The sequence below is a fragment of the Hemicordylus capensis genome, chromosome 3 (assembly GCF_027244095.1).
Source record: "Hemicordylus capensis ecotype Gifberg chromosome 3, rHemCap1.1.pri, whole genome shotgun sequence".
Classification (NCBI taxonomy): Eukaryota; Metazoa; Chordata; class Lepidosauria; order Squamata; family Cordylidae; genus Hemicordylus; species Hemicordylus capensis.
In genome coordinates this window covers 350,494,328-350,517,937 of record NC_069659.1, presented here as the reverse complement: position 1 = coordinate 350,517,937, position 23,610 = coordinate 350,494,328, and the positions used below count along the sequence as shown (strand labels likewise).

Genomic DNA, 23,610 nt, shown 5'->3' with positions numbered 1-23,610 from the left:
GAAAGACTCACTTGACCCACTGTCTTTACCAAGCATAGGTCAGTACCTAACTTGCCCCTTTTTGCCAGGGTGTTTGAGGGGGTAGTGTTGACCCAATTCCAGGGATTTCTGGATGAAAGTGATTTTCTTGATCTGACTTCCATCTTGGCTTTGGGACCTCCACAGCTCTGGTCACCTTGGATGATGACCAGTGCTGGAAACAGGCAGTGTGAGTCCATACTTGTTGGTTCTGCTAGACCTCCTTGTAGCTTTGAATACAACTGATTATAGCACCTTTCTAGACTGCATCACTGGGGATGGACCAGATGGCATTATATTATGGTGATTCTGTTCCAACCTGGAGGAGTTGGTATTGTAGGAGGAGTGTTTGATTCCACACTTATTCACCTGTAAGGTTCATGAGGGTTGTATTCCCTCACCTTCATTTTACAGCTACTTCTTGAACTACTTGGGGCTGGCACTTGAAGCTGGGTTGTCACCAATATTTGGATGATAGCCAGCTCTAACTTTATTTTTCAAATGATGCCAAGGAACATATAGATGTCCTGAAGTACAGTTTGTTGGGGGGTGGGGCAGTGATGAACTCAAGCAGAAATTAAAATCGGACACTACAGAGCTATCCAGTTCTGCAGCCAACCTATGTTTAAGTGAATTACTTGCTCTAATTAGGATAGTGATCTTCCTGAAGGATCAGGTTTGCTGCTTGGAGATATTCATTGACCCACCTTTGTGCCTGGATAGTCAGGTAGCAGCCCTGGGCAGGAGTGGCTATGCACAGCACAAGGGTCTCCACCAGGTGTATTCTTCCCTGGAATCAGCAGACTGGCCAGTATTACCCATCCCTTGGGCACCTCAAGACTGGATTACTTTGAGTGTCTTACATTCCTGGTGGAATTTGTTGTAAACCGCTCAGAGACATAACATATAGAAATATGTCAAATGAATGAATGAATGAATGAATGTGAAAATTGCACACAGCAGCCAGCCACATACTAGATGTGCACGGAACTGGCTCCCTTTGAGCCTATGGTGGGGCTTTCGCAGCAATGACAGTCTCAGTTGGTCTTGGCCAAGTCGAAGTATCCGAATTTTACATCCGCGGATGCACTGCTAGAAGGGAATGTGGGAGGTTCCTCAGAGTTGGAAACCCTGGTGGCAAAGTCCACAATGGGAAATGGTGTGGGTCCCTCATTTTTGGAGTTTTCAACCAAACAGCTCTTCCCCGCCCGCTCAATGACTTGTTATGTGAGCAGTGAACAGTCGACCTGGAAAATTCTCAGCTGGAATATTGCCGGGTGGAACGGGAAGAGAAATGACGTAGAGTTTATTACTTTTATCCAACAGTGGGATATTTTAGTGTTTCAGGAGACATGGACGAAAGATGAGATCAATATCAGTGGCTATATCATCTACTCACTGAAAGCCCACTCAGATACCAATAGGGGAAGGCTGAAGGCTGGCTTAGCATGTTGTATATCGCTAGCCTTAAATGTAGAAACTATCCAATTAGCTGACCTGCCCCCCTTTGCTATGGCTATTTTGATCAAGGCTAGGAGTGGAGACTTGTTATTGATCAATGTTTATCTGCCTCCCAGTCAATCACTTAATTCCACTACTACAATTTGGGAACAGTTGGATATCTATATAACCGAAGCATTATTGAATTTTCCCCATGCTTCTGTATTTCTTATGGGGGATTTTAACTCCAGATGTGGTACTGATGATAAAACATTGATGGCCTCACGTTTTTGGAAATGGGGAGATTGCATAGATGGTGCTTCTCTCATTAACCGTTATTCTAAAGATAAATGTATCAACTCATCAGGAGCTCAATTGCTCTATTTAACTAAGATACATGAGTTGACCATTTTAAACGGTACTATACCCTCAGATATTCCTGGGGAATATACGTTTCTTTCCTCCCGGGGAAATAGTGTAGTGGACTATGTTATGGTTTCCAAATCGATCCTTCCCTATGTATCTTCCTTTGAAGTGGGTGAGCAAATTTTTAGTGATCACTTACCCATGAACATCTATTTAGATCTTCCGCAAGAAAGGAGGGGTAATTTGTTCCCCTGTGCTTTTGAGGAAAGTTCTGCCAATCTTAGCTGCAAGATAAAATGGTTCAAGGAGGTAGAACATGAGATCTCCAGGTTCTATTATTCTCCCGAAGGTAGAGATTTATTTGATTCCATTGTGCAAGCTCACCTGGGACCTCAAACAATTGTTGCATACGGAAAATTGGAAACTGCTTTTATGCAAAAGTTCCTACATTGTAGTAAGCTACATTCCACACAGACCTATTGTAAAAGAGCAGCTAGTAACTGGTTTGATCTGCGTTGCAGGGCTTTACGTAAACAACTGCTGAGTATCTATAGAGAATACAGATCGGGTACAGAACAAACAGTCCCATCAATCTACTATCAGAGTAAAAAGGCATACAAAAGTAGTCTTAAATATGCTAAACAACAAGCATTGTGAAATGTCTGGAACAAGCTTATCATGGCCACTACTAATAAAGATAGCCACACTTTTTGGAGATTGGTTCCGGCAACCGGCCAGGTTAATATCCCTTGTAAAAAAAATTCCAGCTAGATCATGGGAATCTCACTTTTTTGCTGTCTATAATGATGCCCAGCCTAGCCAGATCTTTGTTCCCCCTCTGATTGGGGAGTTGCCCCGTTGGCCTTCTGTTACGCCCGCTGAAATAACGGATCTAATAGGTCACCTTAAAAATGGAAAAGCTCCTGGTCCTGATCTTATTCTTCCTGAACTATTAAAATCTAATATAGAATGGTGGGCTTTAGTTCTAGCTAATTTATTTACATCGATCAATAGTTCAGGTGTTGTTCCAGAGCAATGGAAATCAGCAATAGTGGTTCCCATATTCAAAAATGGTTCCCATTCAGACCCATCCAATTATCGACCCATTAGTTTGCTGTCAGCGGTTGGCAAATTATATGCTCTGTACCTTTTGGATAAGCTTGAGGCATGGATCTCAGAAAATCAAATTCTCGGGATTGAACAAGCAGGCTTTAGAGCAGGCAGCTCTACTCTCGGTCATTGTATGATCTTGCACCATCTAGCAAAGAAATATTATAGTGGCCCCAAATGTAAATTTTTTGTTGCCTTTATTGACTTAAAATCCGCGTTTGATTCTATCTCCAGATATTTATTATGGTCCAAACTCAAAAAAACAACAATAGATAAGAGATTGCTATTTTTGATAATGCAGCTTTATTCCAATTCCTCATTACGGGTTAGATATGCTATCAATGGGGCCCTAACTGATTCTATCCCCTCTACTCGAGGGGTTAGACAGGGCTGCGTCTTGGCCCCGACACTGTTCAATCTCTTTATCAATGATTTGGCTCCATTTCTGGAGAGTGTGGACTCCCATGCCCCAAAGCTGGCTAACAAACAAGTTCCCATTTTACTCTATGCCGATGACGCAGCCGTGCTATCCCAGTCCAGATTAGGTTTACATAGACTGTTGCGTGCTTTTGCCGGCTACTGCAGTGATAACAAACTAACAGTTAACTACAAAAAAACAAAGGTCCTGGTTTTCTCTAAATCCAGGAAGCTATATAAATGGGTAATAAATCAGAACCACATTGAGCAGGTTTACAACTATAAATATTTAGGCATATCATTTCAATATAATCTAAATTGGAAAACTCAAAGGCTGTCTTCAATTCACAAAGCCCGCAATACCCTTAGTGCCTTTTTGCAATTTTACTACTCTAAAGGGGGCCAGTTTGTTTCCATGGCACTCCAGGTATTTTGTGCTAAGATCGTGGCCCAAATACTTTTTGGAGTTTCGCTATGGATCCAGGGTGTAACAGCTGAACTGGAGAGAGTACAGTCTATTTTTCTGAGAGCAATTTTTGCAGTGCCTAGATGTGTGCCTTATTCTGCTCTGTGTTTGGAATCTGGGTCTTTCTCTATTGTCCGTAAAGCCTGGGAGCTTACTTTCGCTAGATGGAGTAAACTCTGTTCTGAGATTCAGGAATTTTCTTTTTCCCAACATCTACAGGTGAAACTCGGAAAATTAGAATATCGTGCAAAAGTCCATTAATTTCAGTAATGCAAATTAAAAGGTGAAACTGATATATGAGACAGACGCATTACATGCAAAGCGAGATAAGTCAAGCCTTAATTTGTTATAATTGTGATGATCATGGCGTACAGCTCATGAAAACCCCAAATCCACAATCTCAGAAAATTAGAATATTACATGGAACCAAGAAGACAAGGATTGAAGAATAGAACAATATCAGACCTCTGAAAAGTATAAGCATGCATATGTATTCAGTACTTGGTTTGGGCCCCTTTTGCAGCAATTACTGCCTCAATGCGGCGTGGCATGGATGCTATCAGCCTGTGGCACTGATGAGGTGTTATGGAAGACCAGGATGCTTCATTAGCGGCCTTCAGCAATTCTGCATTGTTTGGTCTCATGTCTCTCATCCTTCTCTTGGCAATGCCCCATAGATTCTCTATGGGGTCAGGTTAGGCGAGTTTGCTGGCCAATCAAGCACAGTACACTGTATACTTTTCAGAGGTCCGATATTGTTCTGTTCTTCAATCCTTGTCTTCTTGGTTCCATGTAATATTCTAATTTTCTGAGATTGTGGATTTGGGGTTTTTATGAGCTGTACGCCATGATCATCACAATTATAACAAATTAAGGCTTGACTTATCTCGCTTTGCATGTAATGCATCTGTCTTATATATCAGTTTCACCTTTTAATTTGCGTTACTGAAATTAATGTACTTTTGCACGATATTCTAATTTTCCGAGTTTCACCTGTATGGGTGGATTCTTATCCTAACCCTTGGATAACATTTGTAAATAATAAAATTATTCAACTGGGCCTTTCTCCTTCAGAACTCCTCACTTGGGAATATAATAAGGTGAAGGAAATATTATTTCTCCGGTTGCACGATACTGAACGGCAGGAACTTAGGTCTTTGGCCAATAGGACTTGCTCCCCTTTACATTTTGGGATTTTGCCACCCTGGGGAGATAGAGGTGCTAGTTATTTGACAACGCTACATTTTTCCAAATTTCGGGCTGCATTTGCCCGGGCCCGGTTCAATGTGTTGCCCTCTTCTCTTTTGGATCAGAGGTTTGCAAAAGATAATCCTGTTGCGGTTTTCTGCCCTTGTGGCGTTGGCCTTCTGGAAACTGTCACCCATGTGTTGTTGTACTGCTCGTTGTATCGGGACGCTAGAGAAGAGCTCATTTCCCCTTTGTTACTTAAATTTCCCAGAAGGTGTGATCTCTTTTATACTTATTACTGCCTCGCGGATTCGAGCCCTGGGACTACAGCAGTTGTGGCTAAATTTTTCTATATTGCCATTAGGTTGAGGTCCCTATTAAGTGCCTAACTGTGAGAGCTGTTTTTAAATAATTTATTATTATTGATTGTAATCTGTCATATTGTGTTTTAGCATTGTTTTATTGACGTATTGCGTATATTTGTTACTACAATTTTTGCTGGCCAATGGCCGTAATAAAACTGATGATGATGGTGGTGGTGGGGCAGGAGTGGCTTTAAGGATGGGGAGGGTGCTCTCACCCCCTCCGCCGCATTTCCCCCTCTGGCACTCTGTGTATAAATAGTATGGCGGGGTGGCAGCATACCTCCTTGCTACCCTGTTATTTTCCTGACTTGAGCTGTTGTGCGCACATGCACGTGACACGCATATACATCTACAGCACTTCCAGTCACTTCTGGTCAGGAAAACAATGGGGAAGCAAGGAGGTACGCTGCCACCCCACTGAACTAATTATACACAGAGTACTGGAGGGTTAAGTGCCGCAGGGGAGGGGGTAAGTGCACCCTCTCCATTCTTAAAGCCACCCCCACATTCAAACTTGTTCTAACGTAGGGCTTCCAAACCTGTTCGGTGTTCTAAGGATAGAATGCCCAACAGTTTTGTGCACAGCCCTACCACACACCCATGAGACCTCTGTGCTCTGGCAAAGCTGTAGCAGTTTGGCAGTCTGCTACATAAGGGAAAATTGTAGAGATTATTGTTCTCTCAGCCTCAATCCAGGCAGAACCTGACAATTATTGGGCCTCCTCTGTTGGGATTGGTTGAATGTGCTTGTTGCACCCATGCATGCCTTCATATTGGGTATTTTATGAGTTTCTTCTTTCTAATTTCTTTCTTCTCCCCATAATCTAATGTACAAAAATTGGACTAAGTGGCTCAATTTTCCTTGAAGTCTACTGGACATCCAAAAAGATAATCTGGGATATCTATTCCCACAGACAGTGAAAAATCCTTCAGGAATTATTTCTGTATTTCTTGCTTTTGTGCTTTGTGTACATGTTGAGAGGACTGCCCATATTCCCACAAACATAATAGTACTAGTATCTAGGGAGGTGATATGGGCGCTCCACTCCAATTAGACTTCAATCACATCTTCCAGTAGGATAAATTCACAGGATTCAAGGGACTCAGGATTCAAAAGAAGATGCTGAGTCTCACCTTTCATTCACTGAGAGAAAAATTCATATGCTAACCCCCAAGATAAGCCACAGTACTATTGATATAGGTAAGGAATTGCCTCATATTAGGGATGTGCACAAAACTTGTTTGGCCTATTTGGCTTGAATTTGAACCAGCTTTGAACCATGGTAGGTAGGTTCAGTTTCATTTTTGCTTGAGCCCCCCCCCCTCGTGCCCCACCTTGGTTTGGTTCAAATTCAAACCCAACTCAAACTGGTTCTAAAATGCTCTACATAGGATATAATGGGGACTTTAACTGGCCCATTAATCTCTATGAAGAGTAACCAGGGGCACAAAAACAGGATGGGCAGTAGGCACCCAGGGGTGTCTACCACCCACCAAACCTCAAAGCAATCTGACACTCCTGTGAATTTTATTGATTTTTTAAAAATGAATTTTCCATTTATTGTATTTTCCCCATAGGGGATAATGGGGATTTGAGGATGCCTTCACTGCATCCCAAATTGGGTTTGGGTACAAGTTATTTATGGCCACAATCCCCCCCCCCGGGAGCCCCAAGCTGGTGGGGTTCATGGATTTTAATTGCTGTGAACTCTGAGTTCACAGAGAGTTCACAGCAATTAGACAGGTCAGGTCGCACACTTCACTTTCTGAATTGGGGAGGGTTTCCTATTCATTGCACTGAAACAGGCTGAAATCTTTTTAAAAATTGAAAAAACAAACCATAAACCCCACTGACTTGGGGTTCCCAGGGGGAGTTGTGGCCATACCTGTCTTGCATCCAAACCCATTTGGTGCACAGGCACCTCACAGGGGGGCTATTGGGGAATCCTCAAATCCCCATTATTCCCTAAGGGGGGACATGCAAAAAATTGAAAAATCTTCAAGAAATCATTAACTATCGCAGGTGTGTCCGATAGCTTTGGAGTTTGGGTGGTAGTTGGCACCCATGGGTGCCTACCATCCCAACCCAGTTTTGGAGGCTTGAACCTTTGAACCGGTTCAAACCAGTTTAAGTAGAACCAGGCTCTGTTTGGTTCCAACTCAAACTTGCATTGCCAATATAATGCACTGTTTGGTTCAAATCTGAACCTTCCAACTGAACCGGTTTGAATCCGAACCAGTTTGAATTTGAACCTGTTTGCACATCTCTATCTCATACACCACAATAATGAGCTCTCAACTGATAATGTCAAGTTTTTGATTTGATTTTTCCTGTAGCTCTATGAAATGTTCCCTTGGATCATGAAACATCTTCCAGGTCTTCACCAGAAGGCATTTTCCACAATGGATGAGGCAGTTTTATTAGCAAAGAAGGAGATACAAAACCATAAGATGCATCAGACACAGTATGAGCCACAGGATTTCATTGATTTCTACCTGCTTCAGATGAAAAAAGTGAGTGTTGGTTTGTATGTAAATAATAGGCCAGTGCACAAGCACAGCAGTCAGAATTAGGTCTGATCTGATCTCATCAGACCATGAAAATGTTAGTTTGGGGTCTTCTCAAAGTTTGTATTAGGGATGTGCAAACAGGTTCGAATTTGAACATGTTTGAATATGAACTGGTTTGGTTTGACGGTTCGAATTTGAACTGAACCAGGCATTTGGTTCAACCTGCAGGTTCAAATTCAAACTGAACTGAACCTGGTTTGATTTGAACCGGTTTGAACCAGTACAAACTGGTTCAAGCCCTCAAAATTGGGTTGGGTGGTAGGCACCCATGGATGCCAACTACCACCCAAACCCCAAAGTAATTGGACACTCCTACGGTTAATGAATATTAATTTTTTTAATGATTGCCAATTATTCTGTATGTGGAGTACCTATGGGTAAACAATTGGGGTGGGTGGTAGGCACCCAGGGGTGCCAACCACCCACCAAGCCCCATGGCAATTGGTCACTTCTTTGATTATTGGTGAATTTTTAAAATATCTTTCAATTTCCCATAGGGAATAATGGGGATTTGAGGCAGCCTCAACCCCCCTGTGAGGTGCCAGGGCACCCCACAGTGGGTCTGGGGGCACAGCATGGCTGGCCTAAACTCCCCCCAGGCATCCCAAGTTGATAGGAATTATTGTTATTTATTTATGAATCTTTAAAGAATTGATTTTTGGCTCCATAGACATGCATTGACTCCATAGGCAATAACAGAGTGCCTTTTCAACTACTGGCCTTTATTACTTATTGCTCTGAACTCCAAGTTCAGATCAATGTAATTAAGCTATTAAGGTGAAAGGAAACAGTGTTCTTTCTGAATGGAAAGGCTCAGGCAATGGTTTCCTATGGTGCCAATACATGTCTATGGAGCCCAAAATTAATTCTTTTAAAATTGCTGATTAATCAACAATAAATCCTATCAACCTGGGGGTGTCTTGAGGGGGTGGAGGCCAGCCTGCCATGCTCCCAGGCCCATTTTGGGGTGCTCTGGCACTCCCCAAAAGTGGGGAATGGGGCATCCTCAAATCCCGATTATTCCCTATAGGAGGAATACAAAAATTACAAAAAAATCCAAAATTCACCAATAATCAGAGAAGTTACCAATTGCCTTAGGGTTTGGTGGGTGGTGGGCACCTCTGGGTGCCCACCACCCACCCCAGTTTTTTGCCCCTAGGTACTTCATATAGGGAATAATGGGCAATAATAAAAAAATTCCAAAATTCATTAAAATTGTAGGAGTGTCTGGTTGTTTAGGGGTTTGGGTGGTAGTTGGCAGCCATGGGTGCCTACTACCCATCCCTATTTTGGAAGCTCATAGTGGTTCAAACTAGGGATGTGCAAAAAATTTCGGGCACAGGTCGATCTGTACCCGAAATTAGCAATTTTGGGTGATTCGGGGCCGCATCGAATCACCCCCGATGTCCCCGGATATTTTTCGGGGCCGAGCCGAATCACCCGAATTTCGGGGCCAAAAAATTCGGGTGATTCGGCTCATGGCTGATTTGGGGGGATTTTTTGGTTTTAGTGACTTTGGGGCAGTTCGGGGGCATAGAATGGGATCTGGGCAAAAAGAGTGGGGTGGGGTGGTAGTGCCTAATGGGTGCAGGCTACCACCCCAATTTCAGGGGGATTGGGCGAAGGGGTGATTTTTGGAGAATTTCTGAATTTTTTGTGTCTTTGGGGCAGTTTGGGGCAGATTGGGGCAGAAAGTGGGGCCTGGGGCAGAAGAGTGGGGTGGGGTGGTAGTGCCTAATGGGTGGAGGCTACCATTGAATTGCTATCATTGAATGAGAATTCACACCTCAGAAAATAAGGGAATAACATCCCTTCAGAAAAACTTCTGAGGTGTGAATTCTCAATGATAGCAAATGAGATTTTTTTCAAGTAAAGAACTCTCATGACCCCACTTTCACTTTTTTCACACTCTCACTTACTATGACTATTGAATAAATCAATCTGCCACAAAGCACTTTATGAAGAAAAACCTCAGAAAATCAACAAAACCCAGCCTTCTGGCCAATCACTCTGAAATTGGGGACGGGTGCTAGCCTCGACCCATTAGGCACTATCTACCAGCCCACCCCACTCTTTTGGGGCAGATCCACTTTCTGCCCCCAAACTGCACCAAAGACACAAACACTTCAAAAATTCACAAAAAATCACCCCTTTGTCCAATCCCCCTTAAATTGGGGTGGTAGCCTCCACCCATTAGGCACTACCACCCCACCCCACTCTTATGCCCCAGGCCCCACTTTCTGCCCCAAAGACATGAAAACTTCAGAAATTTCCCAAAAATCACCCCTTTGCCCAATCCCCCTGAAATTGGGGTGATAGTCTGCACCCATTAGGCACTACCACCCTACCCCACTCTTTTTGCCCAGATCCAATGCTATGCCCCTAAACTGCCCCAAAGTCACTAAAACTTCAAATATTCACCAAAAATCAGCCCTTTGCCCAATCCCCCTGAAATTGGGGTGGTAGCTTCCACCCATTGAGCACTACCACCCCACCCCAAAATTTTGCCCCTGGGCCCTTTCCCCCCAAATCAATTCAGATTTGGGTTAAATCCAAATCCAAACCAAATCAAGGGTGATTCGGGTGGCCCATATTCGGGCACAAAACAGTACAGGGGTGATTCGGTTCGGGTCCCGAACCGAATCACTGAAAATCCGAATTGCACACCCCTAGTTCAAACTGGTTCAAACCAGGTTGGAATTTGAACTGAACCAAAGTTGGGTTCAAGCAAAACCAAGACCAAACCTCCACACCCCAGTTCAAACCCGGTTTGACTTCAAACTGAACCAGGCATACCGGTTTTGTGCATATCCCTAGTTGTTATCAGAGTCAGGATCGGGGTCAGGGTCCAAGAAAACATTATTAAAGTATTTAAAGTAACCTCAGATACTCAATGTGAACCCAGAATAAAACTAACACAACACCAGAGAGTTGCAGGGGAAGTGAGGTAACATCAGAGATTTGTTATCTTACACCAGAGACTTGCAAGAGAAACCTGGAAATTGGCTGGCAGATGCTAATGTGAGTCTAAAATTGGCTAAAACACCTTTTTTTTAAAGAGATGAGATATACATGGGCAGGCAGGCAGGTGGGCAGATAGAGGGCAGAAGATGGGATCCCCTCCCTCCAACAGCAATTACTTAAAAAACAAACTCACCTCTTTGCCACCATTTGGAGTTCTGTAAAACTCCAAAATTTTGTGAAAGGAGTCAGAGAAGTCCAATCTGAACTAGGCTGGCCAGCTGACTCTCTCCAAATCTCTCCAGGCCTAGTAAATAATAAAGAGAAAGTTTTTCGCACAACCTCATGGCCCTCTCATCTGCTGTGCCACGTGCTCTCATAAGCAGTGACTGCAAGAGGAGGGAGTGAGAGGACTTCCCCACTCCGGCATCCTTAGAGCAGCTGCCACACTTGGTGCAGCTGCTCCTTCCCAAACTCCCACTCACTGGTGGAAATGGCGGCGGGCCAGGGGGAAGCTTCTTAACCCAAACAGTCATCACCCAGACAATTGCCTGCTGATGTTTAATGGCTGGGGTTAAAAGTTGGGTTGGGTGGGCAGGCAGTGCCGGGATCAAGCTCAATCCTGGTGCTGCAAAGGAGCAGCCTAACCCAGGCTGGCCTGCCCTAGCCTAGGCTAGGCTGCTCATGGGAACAGCCTCAGTGAAGCGCCTTGAGGTAATTTGCAGAGAGAGCATGCTTAGCCGAGTAGGGAGCCCTCCCTGGGTAACCAGATCGGCTGCCCACGGGATTACCGACTCCGTCACAGAGCCTGTAGGGGAGGCAGGGATCAGGGGCCACCTGGCCCCTGGAAGTCCCAGGATGCCCCGCATGAGTGTGTGGGGCATTCCAGGGAGCCTCCCAAGGCTGGCAGGCTTGTTGTAGCCTCCTGGTCTGGGGTCTCCTTGTGTGTTGCCATGGCACGGAGCCGTGCTGCAGTAGCACATGATCAACTAAATGGGGTTAGTGGAGTACTTGCTCCGCTAACCTTATTTAAGGGGAGGGGTATTTTGTGAGGTTTGATGCCGGGAGCCGCAGAGCTCCCATGACAGCACACGAACAGGAGGAACCGAGCTAGGCTCCCTTAGCCCGGTTCCTCCTGGTCGTGAGAATAGCCTCTATGTCTATCTGAAGTATCACTACATGTCCTGCTTTAATTAAACAGCAACAGGGCCATCATTTATATTTTATAGTCATGTGCACGGACCAGTTTGGAGGCCATTCTAAAGGCCTCCAGACCGGTCCGGGCACGGGGTGGTTTTGGTTCGGGTGGGGGGGTTCCAATAAAAACAGGGGGCTCTACTCACCCCTTCCAGTAAAAAAACGTATTTCTTGTACTAATTGGGCGGCAGGGTGCCGCCCGCTTCAATCTCCTGGCGCGGGCTCCTCGTATCCATCGGGGCGGCAGGATCGCTCCCAGTCCCTGCCACCCCCTTCAAGTTAAGTCCCCCTCGGCTGGCGGCCGCCCCCTGAAGTTCCCCAGAGGTCCCCCGCCACCCCCTTCTTTCCAAAACTACCCCCATTACCAGAGGACGGCAGGAGAACTCCCTGCCGTCCCCTTCCCCCTTGCCGGCTGGGCTGCAAATGGCTTCTAGGCTTCTAAAGTAAGCGCTTACTTTAGCGAGCGGGCGGCGGGAGAACTCCCTGCCGTCCGCTCGCCTTGCCGGCTGGGCTGCAAATGGCTTCTAGGAAGCCTTTCGCGCACAGCGCGCGAAAGGCTTCCTAGAAGCCATTTGCAGCCCAGCCGGCAAGGGGGAAGGGGACGGCAGGGAGTTCTCCTGCCGTCCTCTGGTAATGGGGGTAGTTTTGGAAAGAAGGGGGTGGCGGGGGACCTCTGGGGAACTTCAGGGGGCGGCCGCCAGCCGAGGGGGACTTAACTTGAAGGGGGCGGCAGGGACTGGGAGCGATCCTGCCGCCCCGATGGATACGAGGAGCCCGCGCCAGGAGATTGAAGCAGGCGGCACCCTGCCGCCCAATTAGTACAAGAAATACGTTTTTTTACTGGAAGGGGTGAGTAGAGCCCCCCCCCTGTTTTTATTGGAACCCCCCCCACCCCAGTGCCGGACCGGTTCCGTGCACACCCCTAATATTTTATGAACTTTATTAAGACTATTGAATACTCTCCATTTAAGAGTATTACCTATATACTAGCTAGGTTGGGCTCAGAGCATCTGCGTCTCTTGTTCTCTTCTCTTCTCCCCCCCCCCGGCCGCTTTCCTCTCACCCCCCTGGCCTCTGCTTTCCACTTGCTTGCCGACTTTCCTCTTGCCGTTTCCTGGCCACCGCTTCCCTTTCCCTGCCCATTGGCCGCCATTTTACTTTCCTCCACCCCAGCTACTGCTTTCCTTTCCCCTGGCCCAGCCACCGCTTTCCTCTCTCCATCGGTTGTCCTCCACTATCCTTTTCCTTGCCCTGTCTGCCACTTTTCTCTCCTGCCCCCAGCCACAGCTTTCCTTGGCTTGCCCATTGGCCTGCACCTTATCTTCTCTGCCACTGCTTTCCTTTCCCTCTCCTAGCAGCTTGCTAACGAACTCTCACAAGAGCTGCCACACGTGGGATTAGCGATGGGAATGCCTGAGAGAGAGAGAGAGAGAGAGAGAGAGAGAGAGAGAGAGAGAGAGAGAGATTAGATTATTTCCTAATGGGCTGAAATTTGGGACTCTTAGGAATGGAGAACCAGAGTGAGAGATATAGGCAGGCTTGGGGTAAAGCAGATATGTTGGTGTTTAAAAACTGAAGGGAAAAGAACTAAATCTAAAAACTCCCCCAGCACACCACTATGTTACTCAATGGGATGGAATGTCCATGAACTCAAGCAGTTAAACAAACAGAATGGCAGGGGTAATGGACCTGATGGAAGTAATGGGAGGAAGTTTTGAACAAAAGAGAGGGATTGCTCTTCCAGCGGATAAATTTCTCACAAGACAGTCACAAGGCCTTCTGCTTCTGAGGGGGAAAGTTGTGTAAAATAATTGTTTTCTGACTGGCCATTTAACAGGTTTGTTTTTCTAAGGGGGAGGGAAGTACATGGTACTGGGCACCAGCCCCCACTGCCCCCCAATAACACCCTGGGGGATGAATATGAAATAAGATCCAAATTAAAGCAGGTACTCCTGTATTTGTTGGTAATATTGGTTTTTCTCCAGGATTAGCTACAAGCTTAGGGAACACTTGCATACCAGGGATATACTGCCATCTTTTGTTGCAGGTCAATTCTTTTTTTTTAATTCCCCTTTCTTTCACGAGAATGAAATAGTGCCTGGTCTGGCAGGTGGAACCTGTGCCTTCTGTCCAGTCAGTTGTGGTTTTGGGTATAGACAGCATGCTTACAGAGAGTCAAAGAAAAATATGGCATGGAAGCACAGTAAATAAATAAATAAATAAATAAATAAATAAATGCCCTGTTTCTGCTTCTCAGTCCTACTCACCCTTCAGAAGAGAATATGCTAGCACTTCTCTCTCTTTACTCTCAGATCTGCCTCACTCATTCTTACACCAGCACCAAATGGATTTATGCTGTTGAACCTGCCCCTCAAAACCCATCTCACTTCTTTCCCAACACAGTTTCTGGGGGCATTTGGTTGTATGTTAGTAATAACTGCAAAATGTCTGTAATTTTTTGTAAATGTTATTTCACCATTCCTATTGTCAAAAACAGGATAAAGATTGTCACAACTCTGCCTACAATGAGGACAACTTGGCTCAGTGTATTCTGGAATTAATGGGTGCAGGGATAGATACCACTTCCACTACTCTAAAATGGGCACTGCTCCTCATGGTAAATCATCCAGAAATTCAAGGTGAGAGAGACCTATGCAATGTCGGTAAAGATTCTTCTTAATCACCACAGATAAGAATGTAACTTTGCTATGTTTACTGGTGGATCTGAATTCCTCCAAGATTTCATACATATCTCAGATAAGGAAGTCCAAAAACATCACATTCAGCTAGAAATGTGCACAAATCAGTTTTTGTGAATTGATTCAAGTTTGAATCGAATCATCCTGATTCAATTTGAACTCGAATCAGCTGCCCTAGAATCTGGGTCAATTTTCTAATTTGATTTGATTAGATTTCAATTCAGATTGATTCAGCCAGATTTTAAAAGGCTAAACCCTAAAGCAGGTTGTCCCCATGGGTTCCAACTACCACCGAACACCCAAAGGAATCAGGCAAAGGGATGAATTTTTAGGGATTTTTACGTGTAGTGAATTCTCAGTTGTGAAATGAGTTCTACATAGGGATTCCCTTTGAAGAAGTCATTTCACAACCAAGAATCCACAGATAAAAATTCACCCCAGGCAGTGATGGCCGAAGCTCAGAGGACACAAAATTATGAACATAAGAACATAAGAACAGCCCTGCTGGATCAGGCCCAAGGCCCATCTGTCCAGCATCCTGTTTCACACAGTGGCCCACCAGATGCCGCTGGAAGCCACAGGCAGGATTTGAGGGCATGCCCTCTCTCCTGCTGTTACTCCCCTGCAACTGGTACTCAGAGGCATCCTGCCTTTGAGGCTGGAGATGGCCTCTAGCCCTCTAACTAGTAGCTGATGATAGACCTCTCCTCCATGAAGTCATCCAAACCCTTCTTAAAGCCATCCAGGTTGTTGGCTGTCACCACATCTTGTGGCAGAGAATTCCACAAGCTGATTATGTGTTGTGTGTGGGTCCTAGATTTCCTGGCAATCCATTTTATGGGATGACCCCGGTTCTAGTGTTATGTGAGAGGGAAAAGAATTTGTCTCTATCCGCTTTCTCTACACCATGCATGATTTTATAGACCTCTATCACGTCTCCCCGCAGCCGTCTTTTTTCTAAACTAAAAAGCCTTAGGTGTTGTAGCCTTGCCTCATGAGAAATTTGAGATTGCTGGGGACAAAATGGAGCAATGTATAAACAGCAATCCGTGAAATAACCTTAAACAAGGTAAAAATGTATTAAACATACATATGAAAATGGGACTTCGGGTTGGACTGCCAATGCAGCTGCATGCCTCCCTGACAGGGGAGGACCAAGAAGAAGAAATTAAGGGGGTTTTGAGGCTTCAACCCGCCCCCCACGTCACCCTGGATTAAAGGGCTGACTCAAGATAAGCCACTGTCCCCCTTTTGCCAGCTCCCTAATTCAGAGTTGTGTTGAAGGACGCAATTCTGTCTTAGGTAAAGAGCGGTGGGGGCTGGATTTAAATCAAGCTGTCTTCTTCTGCGGAAATCTTTTTGACCAAAGCTGGCTGGCAGCCAATTTCTACGGGTTGGATCTAATTAATTGCTAAAGTTTAAGAAGCTCACCTTTCAACGTGATTGATGATAAATTGCTGGAATTCCTCCTGCGTTTACTGGGAAGATAGCTACAAGACGCGGCTGTAAGTTCTTTTTGGCTATAATTAAGGAGGGGAACCCAATCTTCTTGCTAATTATTGGAACTTAAGAGATTAACGGATGTTTAAAAGCTTTCAGTATTTGGAAAAAGATCTTATTAGTGGAAACTATTTTTCTTGCTGTTTGAAAAAGTTTATGGAAGAGGAGATTTGCTATTTGTCATTCAAGCTGTCTATTACTAATTCAGCCAATTACAGCCAAAAAGCATTTCACGCTACCGTGAGAAAACTGAACTGCTAGCAATAAGATATATGAGTTGTGGTGCAGAACTGTTTATATTTGGAAAATAACTACAGGCTTCTACTTTCTCTTTTGAGATCAAGGACATTAAACCCTGCTGTGAAAGTGCTTTACTCCTTTCTCTCTCCTCTAAGAAAGGGGAAGGAGGAAAAAAAAGAACAAGAAAGAGAGAAAGATAATGTCAAAAAAACTACACCAAAGCCATATACACCCACAGCTTAGGAAACTTTCCCTTCCAAGTCCAGGTGTGGGGGAAGTCAAAATGTCTGCAAATTTGGATCAGACACTGTCAGAAATGAAACAAATACTTCAGTCAAACGCTAATGCTCTCCAACAAGTAACTTTGGATATGACTCAAGTCAAACAGAACATGCAGCAAATAAATGATAGAGCATCAAATATTGAGGAAACAGTCAAAAAATTAGCACAAGATAATAAAGAATTTAAATCAAGGGTTGACACTTTAGAGAAGGATGTGGGATCACTGAAAGATGACAAAGAAAAATGATTAGATCAAATGGCATTGCTGGAATTAAGACAAAAAGAGAGATTCTTAAGGTTCAGGGGCATTCCAGAGAAAGCTGACCAGAATATTAAGAAATTACTTGGGGAAGAACTTGCATCACTTTTGGGAATTACAGCTGGAGAGATGGAGGCACAGATTGAGACAGCTTTTCGCCTAAATTCGGATTTCACTACAAGAAATAAATTAACTAAAGATTGCTTGGTGCAATTTACTTCTAAATCAATTACTGAGCGAATTTTTCAGGCTCACTTTGCTACAGCTCTCACAATTGAAGCTCACCAGATAAAAATTCTGAAAGAAATTCCAGCTAGAATTTTAAGAAAACATAAGGATTACAAATTTTTGACTGATGCATTAAATGCCAATGGAACACGTTTTAGGTGGGAACTACCAGAGGGAGTTTCTTTCTTCTACAAGGGTAAGAAGAATAGATTCACTGAGCTTCTTAAAGAGCAAGAATTTTGGTGGAAATACAAAAAAGACTCATCTCCTGAGTATTCTGCTTCCTCAACACATAATTAGAACTGGACTACATGGATTACAAATGAAATTACAGATTTTTTTCTTGGAACGTTAATGGCTTAAATTCAAAAGTTAAAAGAAATAGAGTTTTTCATTTTCTTAAGAAACAAAATTTGGGCATTGTGTGCTTACAAGAGACCCATATTAGAAAGCAAGGTAGAAAATTTTTGATTAATAAGGCTTTAGGACAAGAATTTGTTTCTTCAGATAAAAAAAAAAGAGAGGTAGTATTTTATGTCAAACAACAATTTGAACCCAAATTGATTTTTAAGATGAAGAAGGCAGGTTATTAGCATTGGAAATTCTAATTTCCAGAATTAAAGCAGTGATAATTGGAATTTATGCCCCTAATGAAAAGAAAGTTGAATTTTATAACTACTTGGATCAAAAGATGGCGGAGTTATCGAATGTCAATTTGATTATATTGGGAGATTTTAATGGAGTTGTTTTGACATCTTTGGACAGAAAATCCGATATATCGGATAGGAATTTACAAGGTAAACTTCCCAAAGTATTCTTTGATTTAGTAGAACACATGGATCTTTATGATTTGTGGAGAATTAAAAATTCCAATGCAAAAGAATATACTTACTTCTCTGAAAGATATCAATCACATTCAAGGATAGATATGGTTTGGACATCTAAAGCTATTACACCATGTATAGAAAGGATGGATATTTTACCTAGGACCTTTTCGGATCATAACCCAATTCGTTTTACATGGAAGAAGAAAGGAACGACTTCATTTCGTTGGAGATTGAATGAATACCTCTTGAAAAAAACAGATGTTGTGGAGAAAGCTAAAAAGAAACTAAAGGACTATTTTGAATTGAATTTAAACCAGGGAATGGACAATAAAATTGTCTGGGATGCAAGTAAAGCGGTTATGAGAGGTTTTTTTATACAGCAAAATTCATACTTTAAAAAGCAAAGAGGATTGAAAAAAGAGATATTATTGATGCAGATCTCCAAAAAGGAAAGGGAATTATTATGGGCTAAAGATGAGAAGACGGTCACTCAAGCTATCAAAATGTTGCAACCACAACTTTCGATGTTGATAGCAAATGAACTTGAACGGAATTTGAAATATGTTAAGCAAAGGACATTTGAGTTCGCAAACAAACCAGGCAAGTTGTTAGCTTGGAAAATTAGATCTGAGAAGAAGAAAAATTATATATCCAAAATACTTACAAAAAATGGGTTCTCTTATGATGGAAAGAAAATAAGAGCGGAATTTTTAAAATATTATTCAGAATTATATAAAGGCAAAATAGCTTAAGATAAAAAAATTGAGCAGTTTCTCAGGACTAAAAATATTCCAAAACTCACTAAGGAACAAATAGAAATTATGAATGCTCCGATAACAATTATGGAAGTAACAGAAGCAATAAATCAAGCTAAGGCCCCAGGGCCTGATGGACTGTCAGCTTTGTACTATAAATCATTTAAAGATCAAATCCTACAACCTCTTCAATGGACTATGAATGATATTCTACAAAAAGGGATTATGCCGGATTCGTGGAAGTATGCAAATATCGCAGTAATCCCAAAACCAGATCAAGACCTAACGTCAGTTAAAAACTATAGACCAATTTCACTTTTAAATAATGATTACAAACTTTTTGCTGCCATTTTGGCAAGAAGAATGAAGGTTATATTAAGGCATTCTATTCATGAAGATCAAGCTGGATTTTTGCCAAAGAGACAACTAAGAGACAATGTCAGAACAGTCTTGAACGTATTGGAGTACTATGAAAAACATAATGATAAACAGATGGCGATGATTTTTTTGGATGCAGAGAAAGCTTTTGACAATATTTCATGGCAATTTATGTGGAGATTACTAGAGATAATGACTGCTGGCAACAATTTTATTAGGGCAATTAAGACAATTTATTCGGAGCAATATGCTAAGATCATTGTAAATGGGGAACTATCAGACAACTGTGTAATACAAAAAGGGACTAGACAAGGATGTCCACTTTCCCCACTGCTTTTCATATTGGTTCTAGAAGTGCTTTGTAGAACTATCAGAGAAGATGATAAATTACATGGTCCCAAAATTGGGAAACAGGATTACAAGTTGAGAGCCTTTGCAGATGATGTTGTGCTGTTTTTAGAGAATCCAATGGACAAGATTGAAAGACTCTTGGATAAAATACAACAATTTGGTCAGCTGGCTGGATTCTATATAAATAAGACTAAGACCAAGGTCAACTAAATAAGGTCTAAGACCAAGGTCAACTAAAAATATGGATCAGAAAACCAAGGACAGATTCTCTGAAATAAGTTAGTTGAAAGTGGAGAAGAAAGTTAAATATCTGGGGGTCTGGTTATCAAATAACAACTCCTTGTTGTTCATAAACAACTATGTTAAAATATGGAATTCAGTGAAAATTGATCTACAAAGATGGTCTAAAATGAATTTGTCTTTAATGGGAAGAATTGCAGTGGTGAAAATGAATGTCTTGCCTAAAATGTTGTTTCTCTTTCAGACTATTCCCATAATTAACACTTTAACTTGTTTTAAGCAATGGCAGAAGGACATAACTAAGTTTGTTTGGCAGGGGAAAAGACCAAGAATTAATTTTAAGAATTTAACAGATGCAAAGGAAAGAGGTGGTCTTACCTTGCCAGACCTAAGGTTATATTTTGATGCTGTTTGTTTGACATGGTTAAAAGAATGGATAACATTAAGGAACCCTAGAATTCTTGATTTGGAAGGATTTGACAGAAGGTTTGGATGGCATGCGTATCTGTGGTATGAAAAAAGTAAAATACATAAAGACTTTTTGAACCACTATGTGAGAAGGAGTTTAATGAGGGTGTGGTTAAAATACAAAAATTGGTTTGAACCTAAAACTCCGTTATGGATATCTCTGATTAAGGCCTTATCACGTAAAGAAGTAAATATGCAAATGTGTTGGGGTACCTATAGGGATTTATTACATTTTCAGGAAAAGGATTGTAAATTAAAAAATTTAACTGAAATACAAGATTTGGTTAGAGATTGGTTTCAGTATCATCAGTTAAAAGAGATATATAAGAAAGACTTTAAAGTTGGATTTGAGGATCAGACTTCAAATTTTGAGAAGGAATTATGTCAAAATGATGAAAAATTAGTTTCTAAAATGTATAAACTGTTGCTTCTGGAGGAGACAAGAGAGGAAGTGGTTAAAATGACTATGATAAAGTGGGCTCAAGATGTGGGGCGTAATATAGAAATGGCAGCCTGGGAAAAGTTATGGAAAAATGATTTAAAATTCACTGCATGTTATGCTATAAAAGAAAACTATTATAAAATGATGTATAGATGGTATCTGACACAAAAAAAATTGGCATTAATGTATAAAAATGTTTCAAGCAAATGTTGGAAGTGTGGACATTCTGAAGGCACCTTTTTTCATATGTGGTGGACCTGTGGGAAGGCTAAAGCTTATTGGGAAATGATTTATAATGAATTAAAGAAAATATTTAAAATGACATTTCTTAAGAAGCCAGAATCCTTCCTGCTGGGAATAACACAAGGTGTAATCTCTACAACTAATTTAACATTTTTTATGTATGCTTCTACGGTGGCCAGAATAATATATGCACAGAAATGGAAGAGTAATGAACTGGCTGATAAAAGAAGACTGGCTGATAAAAATTTTGGAACATGCGGAGATGGCAAAACTTACAGCACTAATAAGAGACCCAAACTTGGAATGTTTTAAAGAAGATTGGAAACCATTCTTGTTGTATCTAAAGAATTACTTTCCTACTATGGATTTTACAGCAGAGTTTGAAATTTAGTAAAAAACTGCAGGTTGGGTAGATTAGCTATGTTTGTAAGGGTTTGAATTTATGTTTTGAATTATTATTATAGCAAGGGTAAATTTTATAGTTGATGATTCACGAAGAGATGTGTGCGGGAAGTCCACCTTTTTGTGTGTATTTGCAATGAATGATAATATTACTACTGTTAAAATTAATGAAAATTGAATTTGGGGGAAAAAATAAACATACATATGAAAATGTAAAAACATACACCATGATGCAAAGAATCTTCACAGTTTCACATACGTCTGGCATCTCTGTAGCATTTTGCATGTTTTACATTCCAGCTGTGAGGAGTCCATCTTGAACACTGCACATTTCCACTTGTTGAAGAGTTTTGTGGAGAATTATGACATGTTTGGCCTATTTCTCTTCATAGTGTTTTGCTCTCCAGCTGTGAAGATTCTTTCTTTAACTTTTTGCACATTCATGCATTTGTACATGTGTTGTTGTTAGCTGGGTTTTTCCATGGTTTGAGATTTGTTGCATCATGGTGTATGTTTATACATTTTCGTATGTATATTTAATACATTTTCACCTTCTTTAAGTTTATTTCACGGATTGCTGTTTATACATTGTTGCTTTTTCCGTGATTGCCTGTGGTTTATTATTGGGGGACTAAATGGAGGCTCAAATTGATTTGAGCGTGGATTGAGGGTGATTCAATTTGACCTTGAATCTGGTAAGCATCCTCAAGGGTGATTCAATCTGAAGTTGAATCATTTTTGTGCCCAGATTCAAGTAAAATTGATTCGGCCACAAATCAATTTGCCCATCCCTACATTCAGCCCAAGATCTACTTTGAAGTATTTGGCTTTACTGAAAGACTAGAAAATCCTAAATTCAGGGGGAGATGTTTGGGTTTCATCTCAAAGGCAGAAATGAGAATGGACCCACAATTTTTCTGGGCTTAGTTGCGGATCTGAATGTCTTTAAGATATAATATAAATCTCAGATGAGGGGGTATAAAAATCCTCTCTGGAAGCCCCGCCGATCAGCTGAGAGGCGGGGAGAGAAGAGCTCTGCAGTTTGCAGGCTGCTCCAAACCTAGGCCTCATTGCCGATCCTAGGCCGGAGATGGAGGCAAGTGGCTGAGGGGACCTGGGGCTGGGCAGGTGAGCAATGGGGTGGGGGTGGTAGGAACTGGTGTGGCGCCCCCACCTCAGTGGCGCCTAGGGCACATGCCCTGCCTGCCCCCCCCCCACATTTCTGCCTATGCCTGTGCTGTGTGCCAGCCTCTGCTGCCGCTGGTCTGGGATTCCTTCCCTTCCTTTTTGTCCTTTGACCAGTGTATGGAGCAGAAGACTCCCAACGAAGAGGGGTGAGTCTTTACTTTCTATTGTCCCCTTTCCCTCCCAGTGGTTTTTAAATATTTATTATTATTTATTTATTTATTTAATACATTCATATACAGCCCCAAACCAAAGTCCCAGTGAGGTTCACAGCTATAAAACTACAAAACTACAATACAAATAAATAAAACAATAAAATCAATTAAAACTCCAGCTGCTGCTATATTAAAAATTACAGAAGTTAAAAGGTCTGTTTAAAAAGATGAGTCTTCAAAGATCTTTTAAAAACTACTAGAGATGGGGAGAGTCTTATGTCAACGGGAAGGGCATTCCAAAGTCTCGGAGTGACAACTGAGAAGGCCCGTCCCTGAGTGGCCACCAAACGACTTGAGGGTAGCCACAAACAGGCCTCCCCTGACGAATGCAGTGGGCAATGGGGATCATGCAGAAGAAGATGCTTTCTTAAATACCGTGGGCCTAAGCTCTTTAGGGCTTTATAGGTTACTAGTATTTTTAAGCCTGTTAAAATAATGGGCGCTAGTGGGCCGGTCCTGCCGCTGCCGTGTCTTCCTTTCCTGTGGCTGGGCCGGACCCGCCACCGCCGCCTTTCCCTTTCCTGCGGCCGGGACGGTCCCACCACTGCCAAAGTTCCCCTCCCCGCGGCTGGTCCGATCCCACCGCCGTCGCCTTTCCCTTTCCTGCGGTCGGTCCGGACCCACTGCTGCCATTTCTCCCCCCCCCGCGGCCGGGCCGGACCCGCCGCCGCTGCCTCAGCTTTCCCCGCAGCAGGGCCGGTCCCGCCGCTGCTGCCTCTGCCCTCCCCGCAGCTCGGTTGGTCCCGCGGGCGCCGCCTCTAGCCTCCCTACGGCCGGGCAACCAACCGGCCAACATG

At 42.7% G+C, this 23,610-nt stretch overlaps 1 protein-coding gene across 1 annotated transcript in view; it reads left to right on the top strand.

The window, feature by feature from the left end:
• The window catches only part of LOC128350408 (cytochrome P450 2J5-like), an 87,140-nt gene that overhangs the window by 43,051 nt on the left and 20,479 nt on the right, over nucleotides 1-23,610 (top strand). Inside the window, exons 5-6 of the mRNA XM_053308677.1 lie at nucleotides 7,708-7,884; nucleotides 14,597-14,738. Of these exons, the coding sequence (XP_053164652.1) occupies nucleotides 7,708-7,884; nucleotides 14,597-14,738 (319 nt within the window). The remainder of the gene's footprint in view (nucleotides 1-7,707; nucleotides 7,885-14,596; nucleotides 14,739-23,610) is intronic.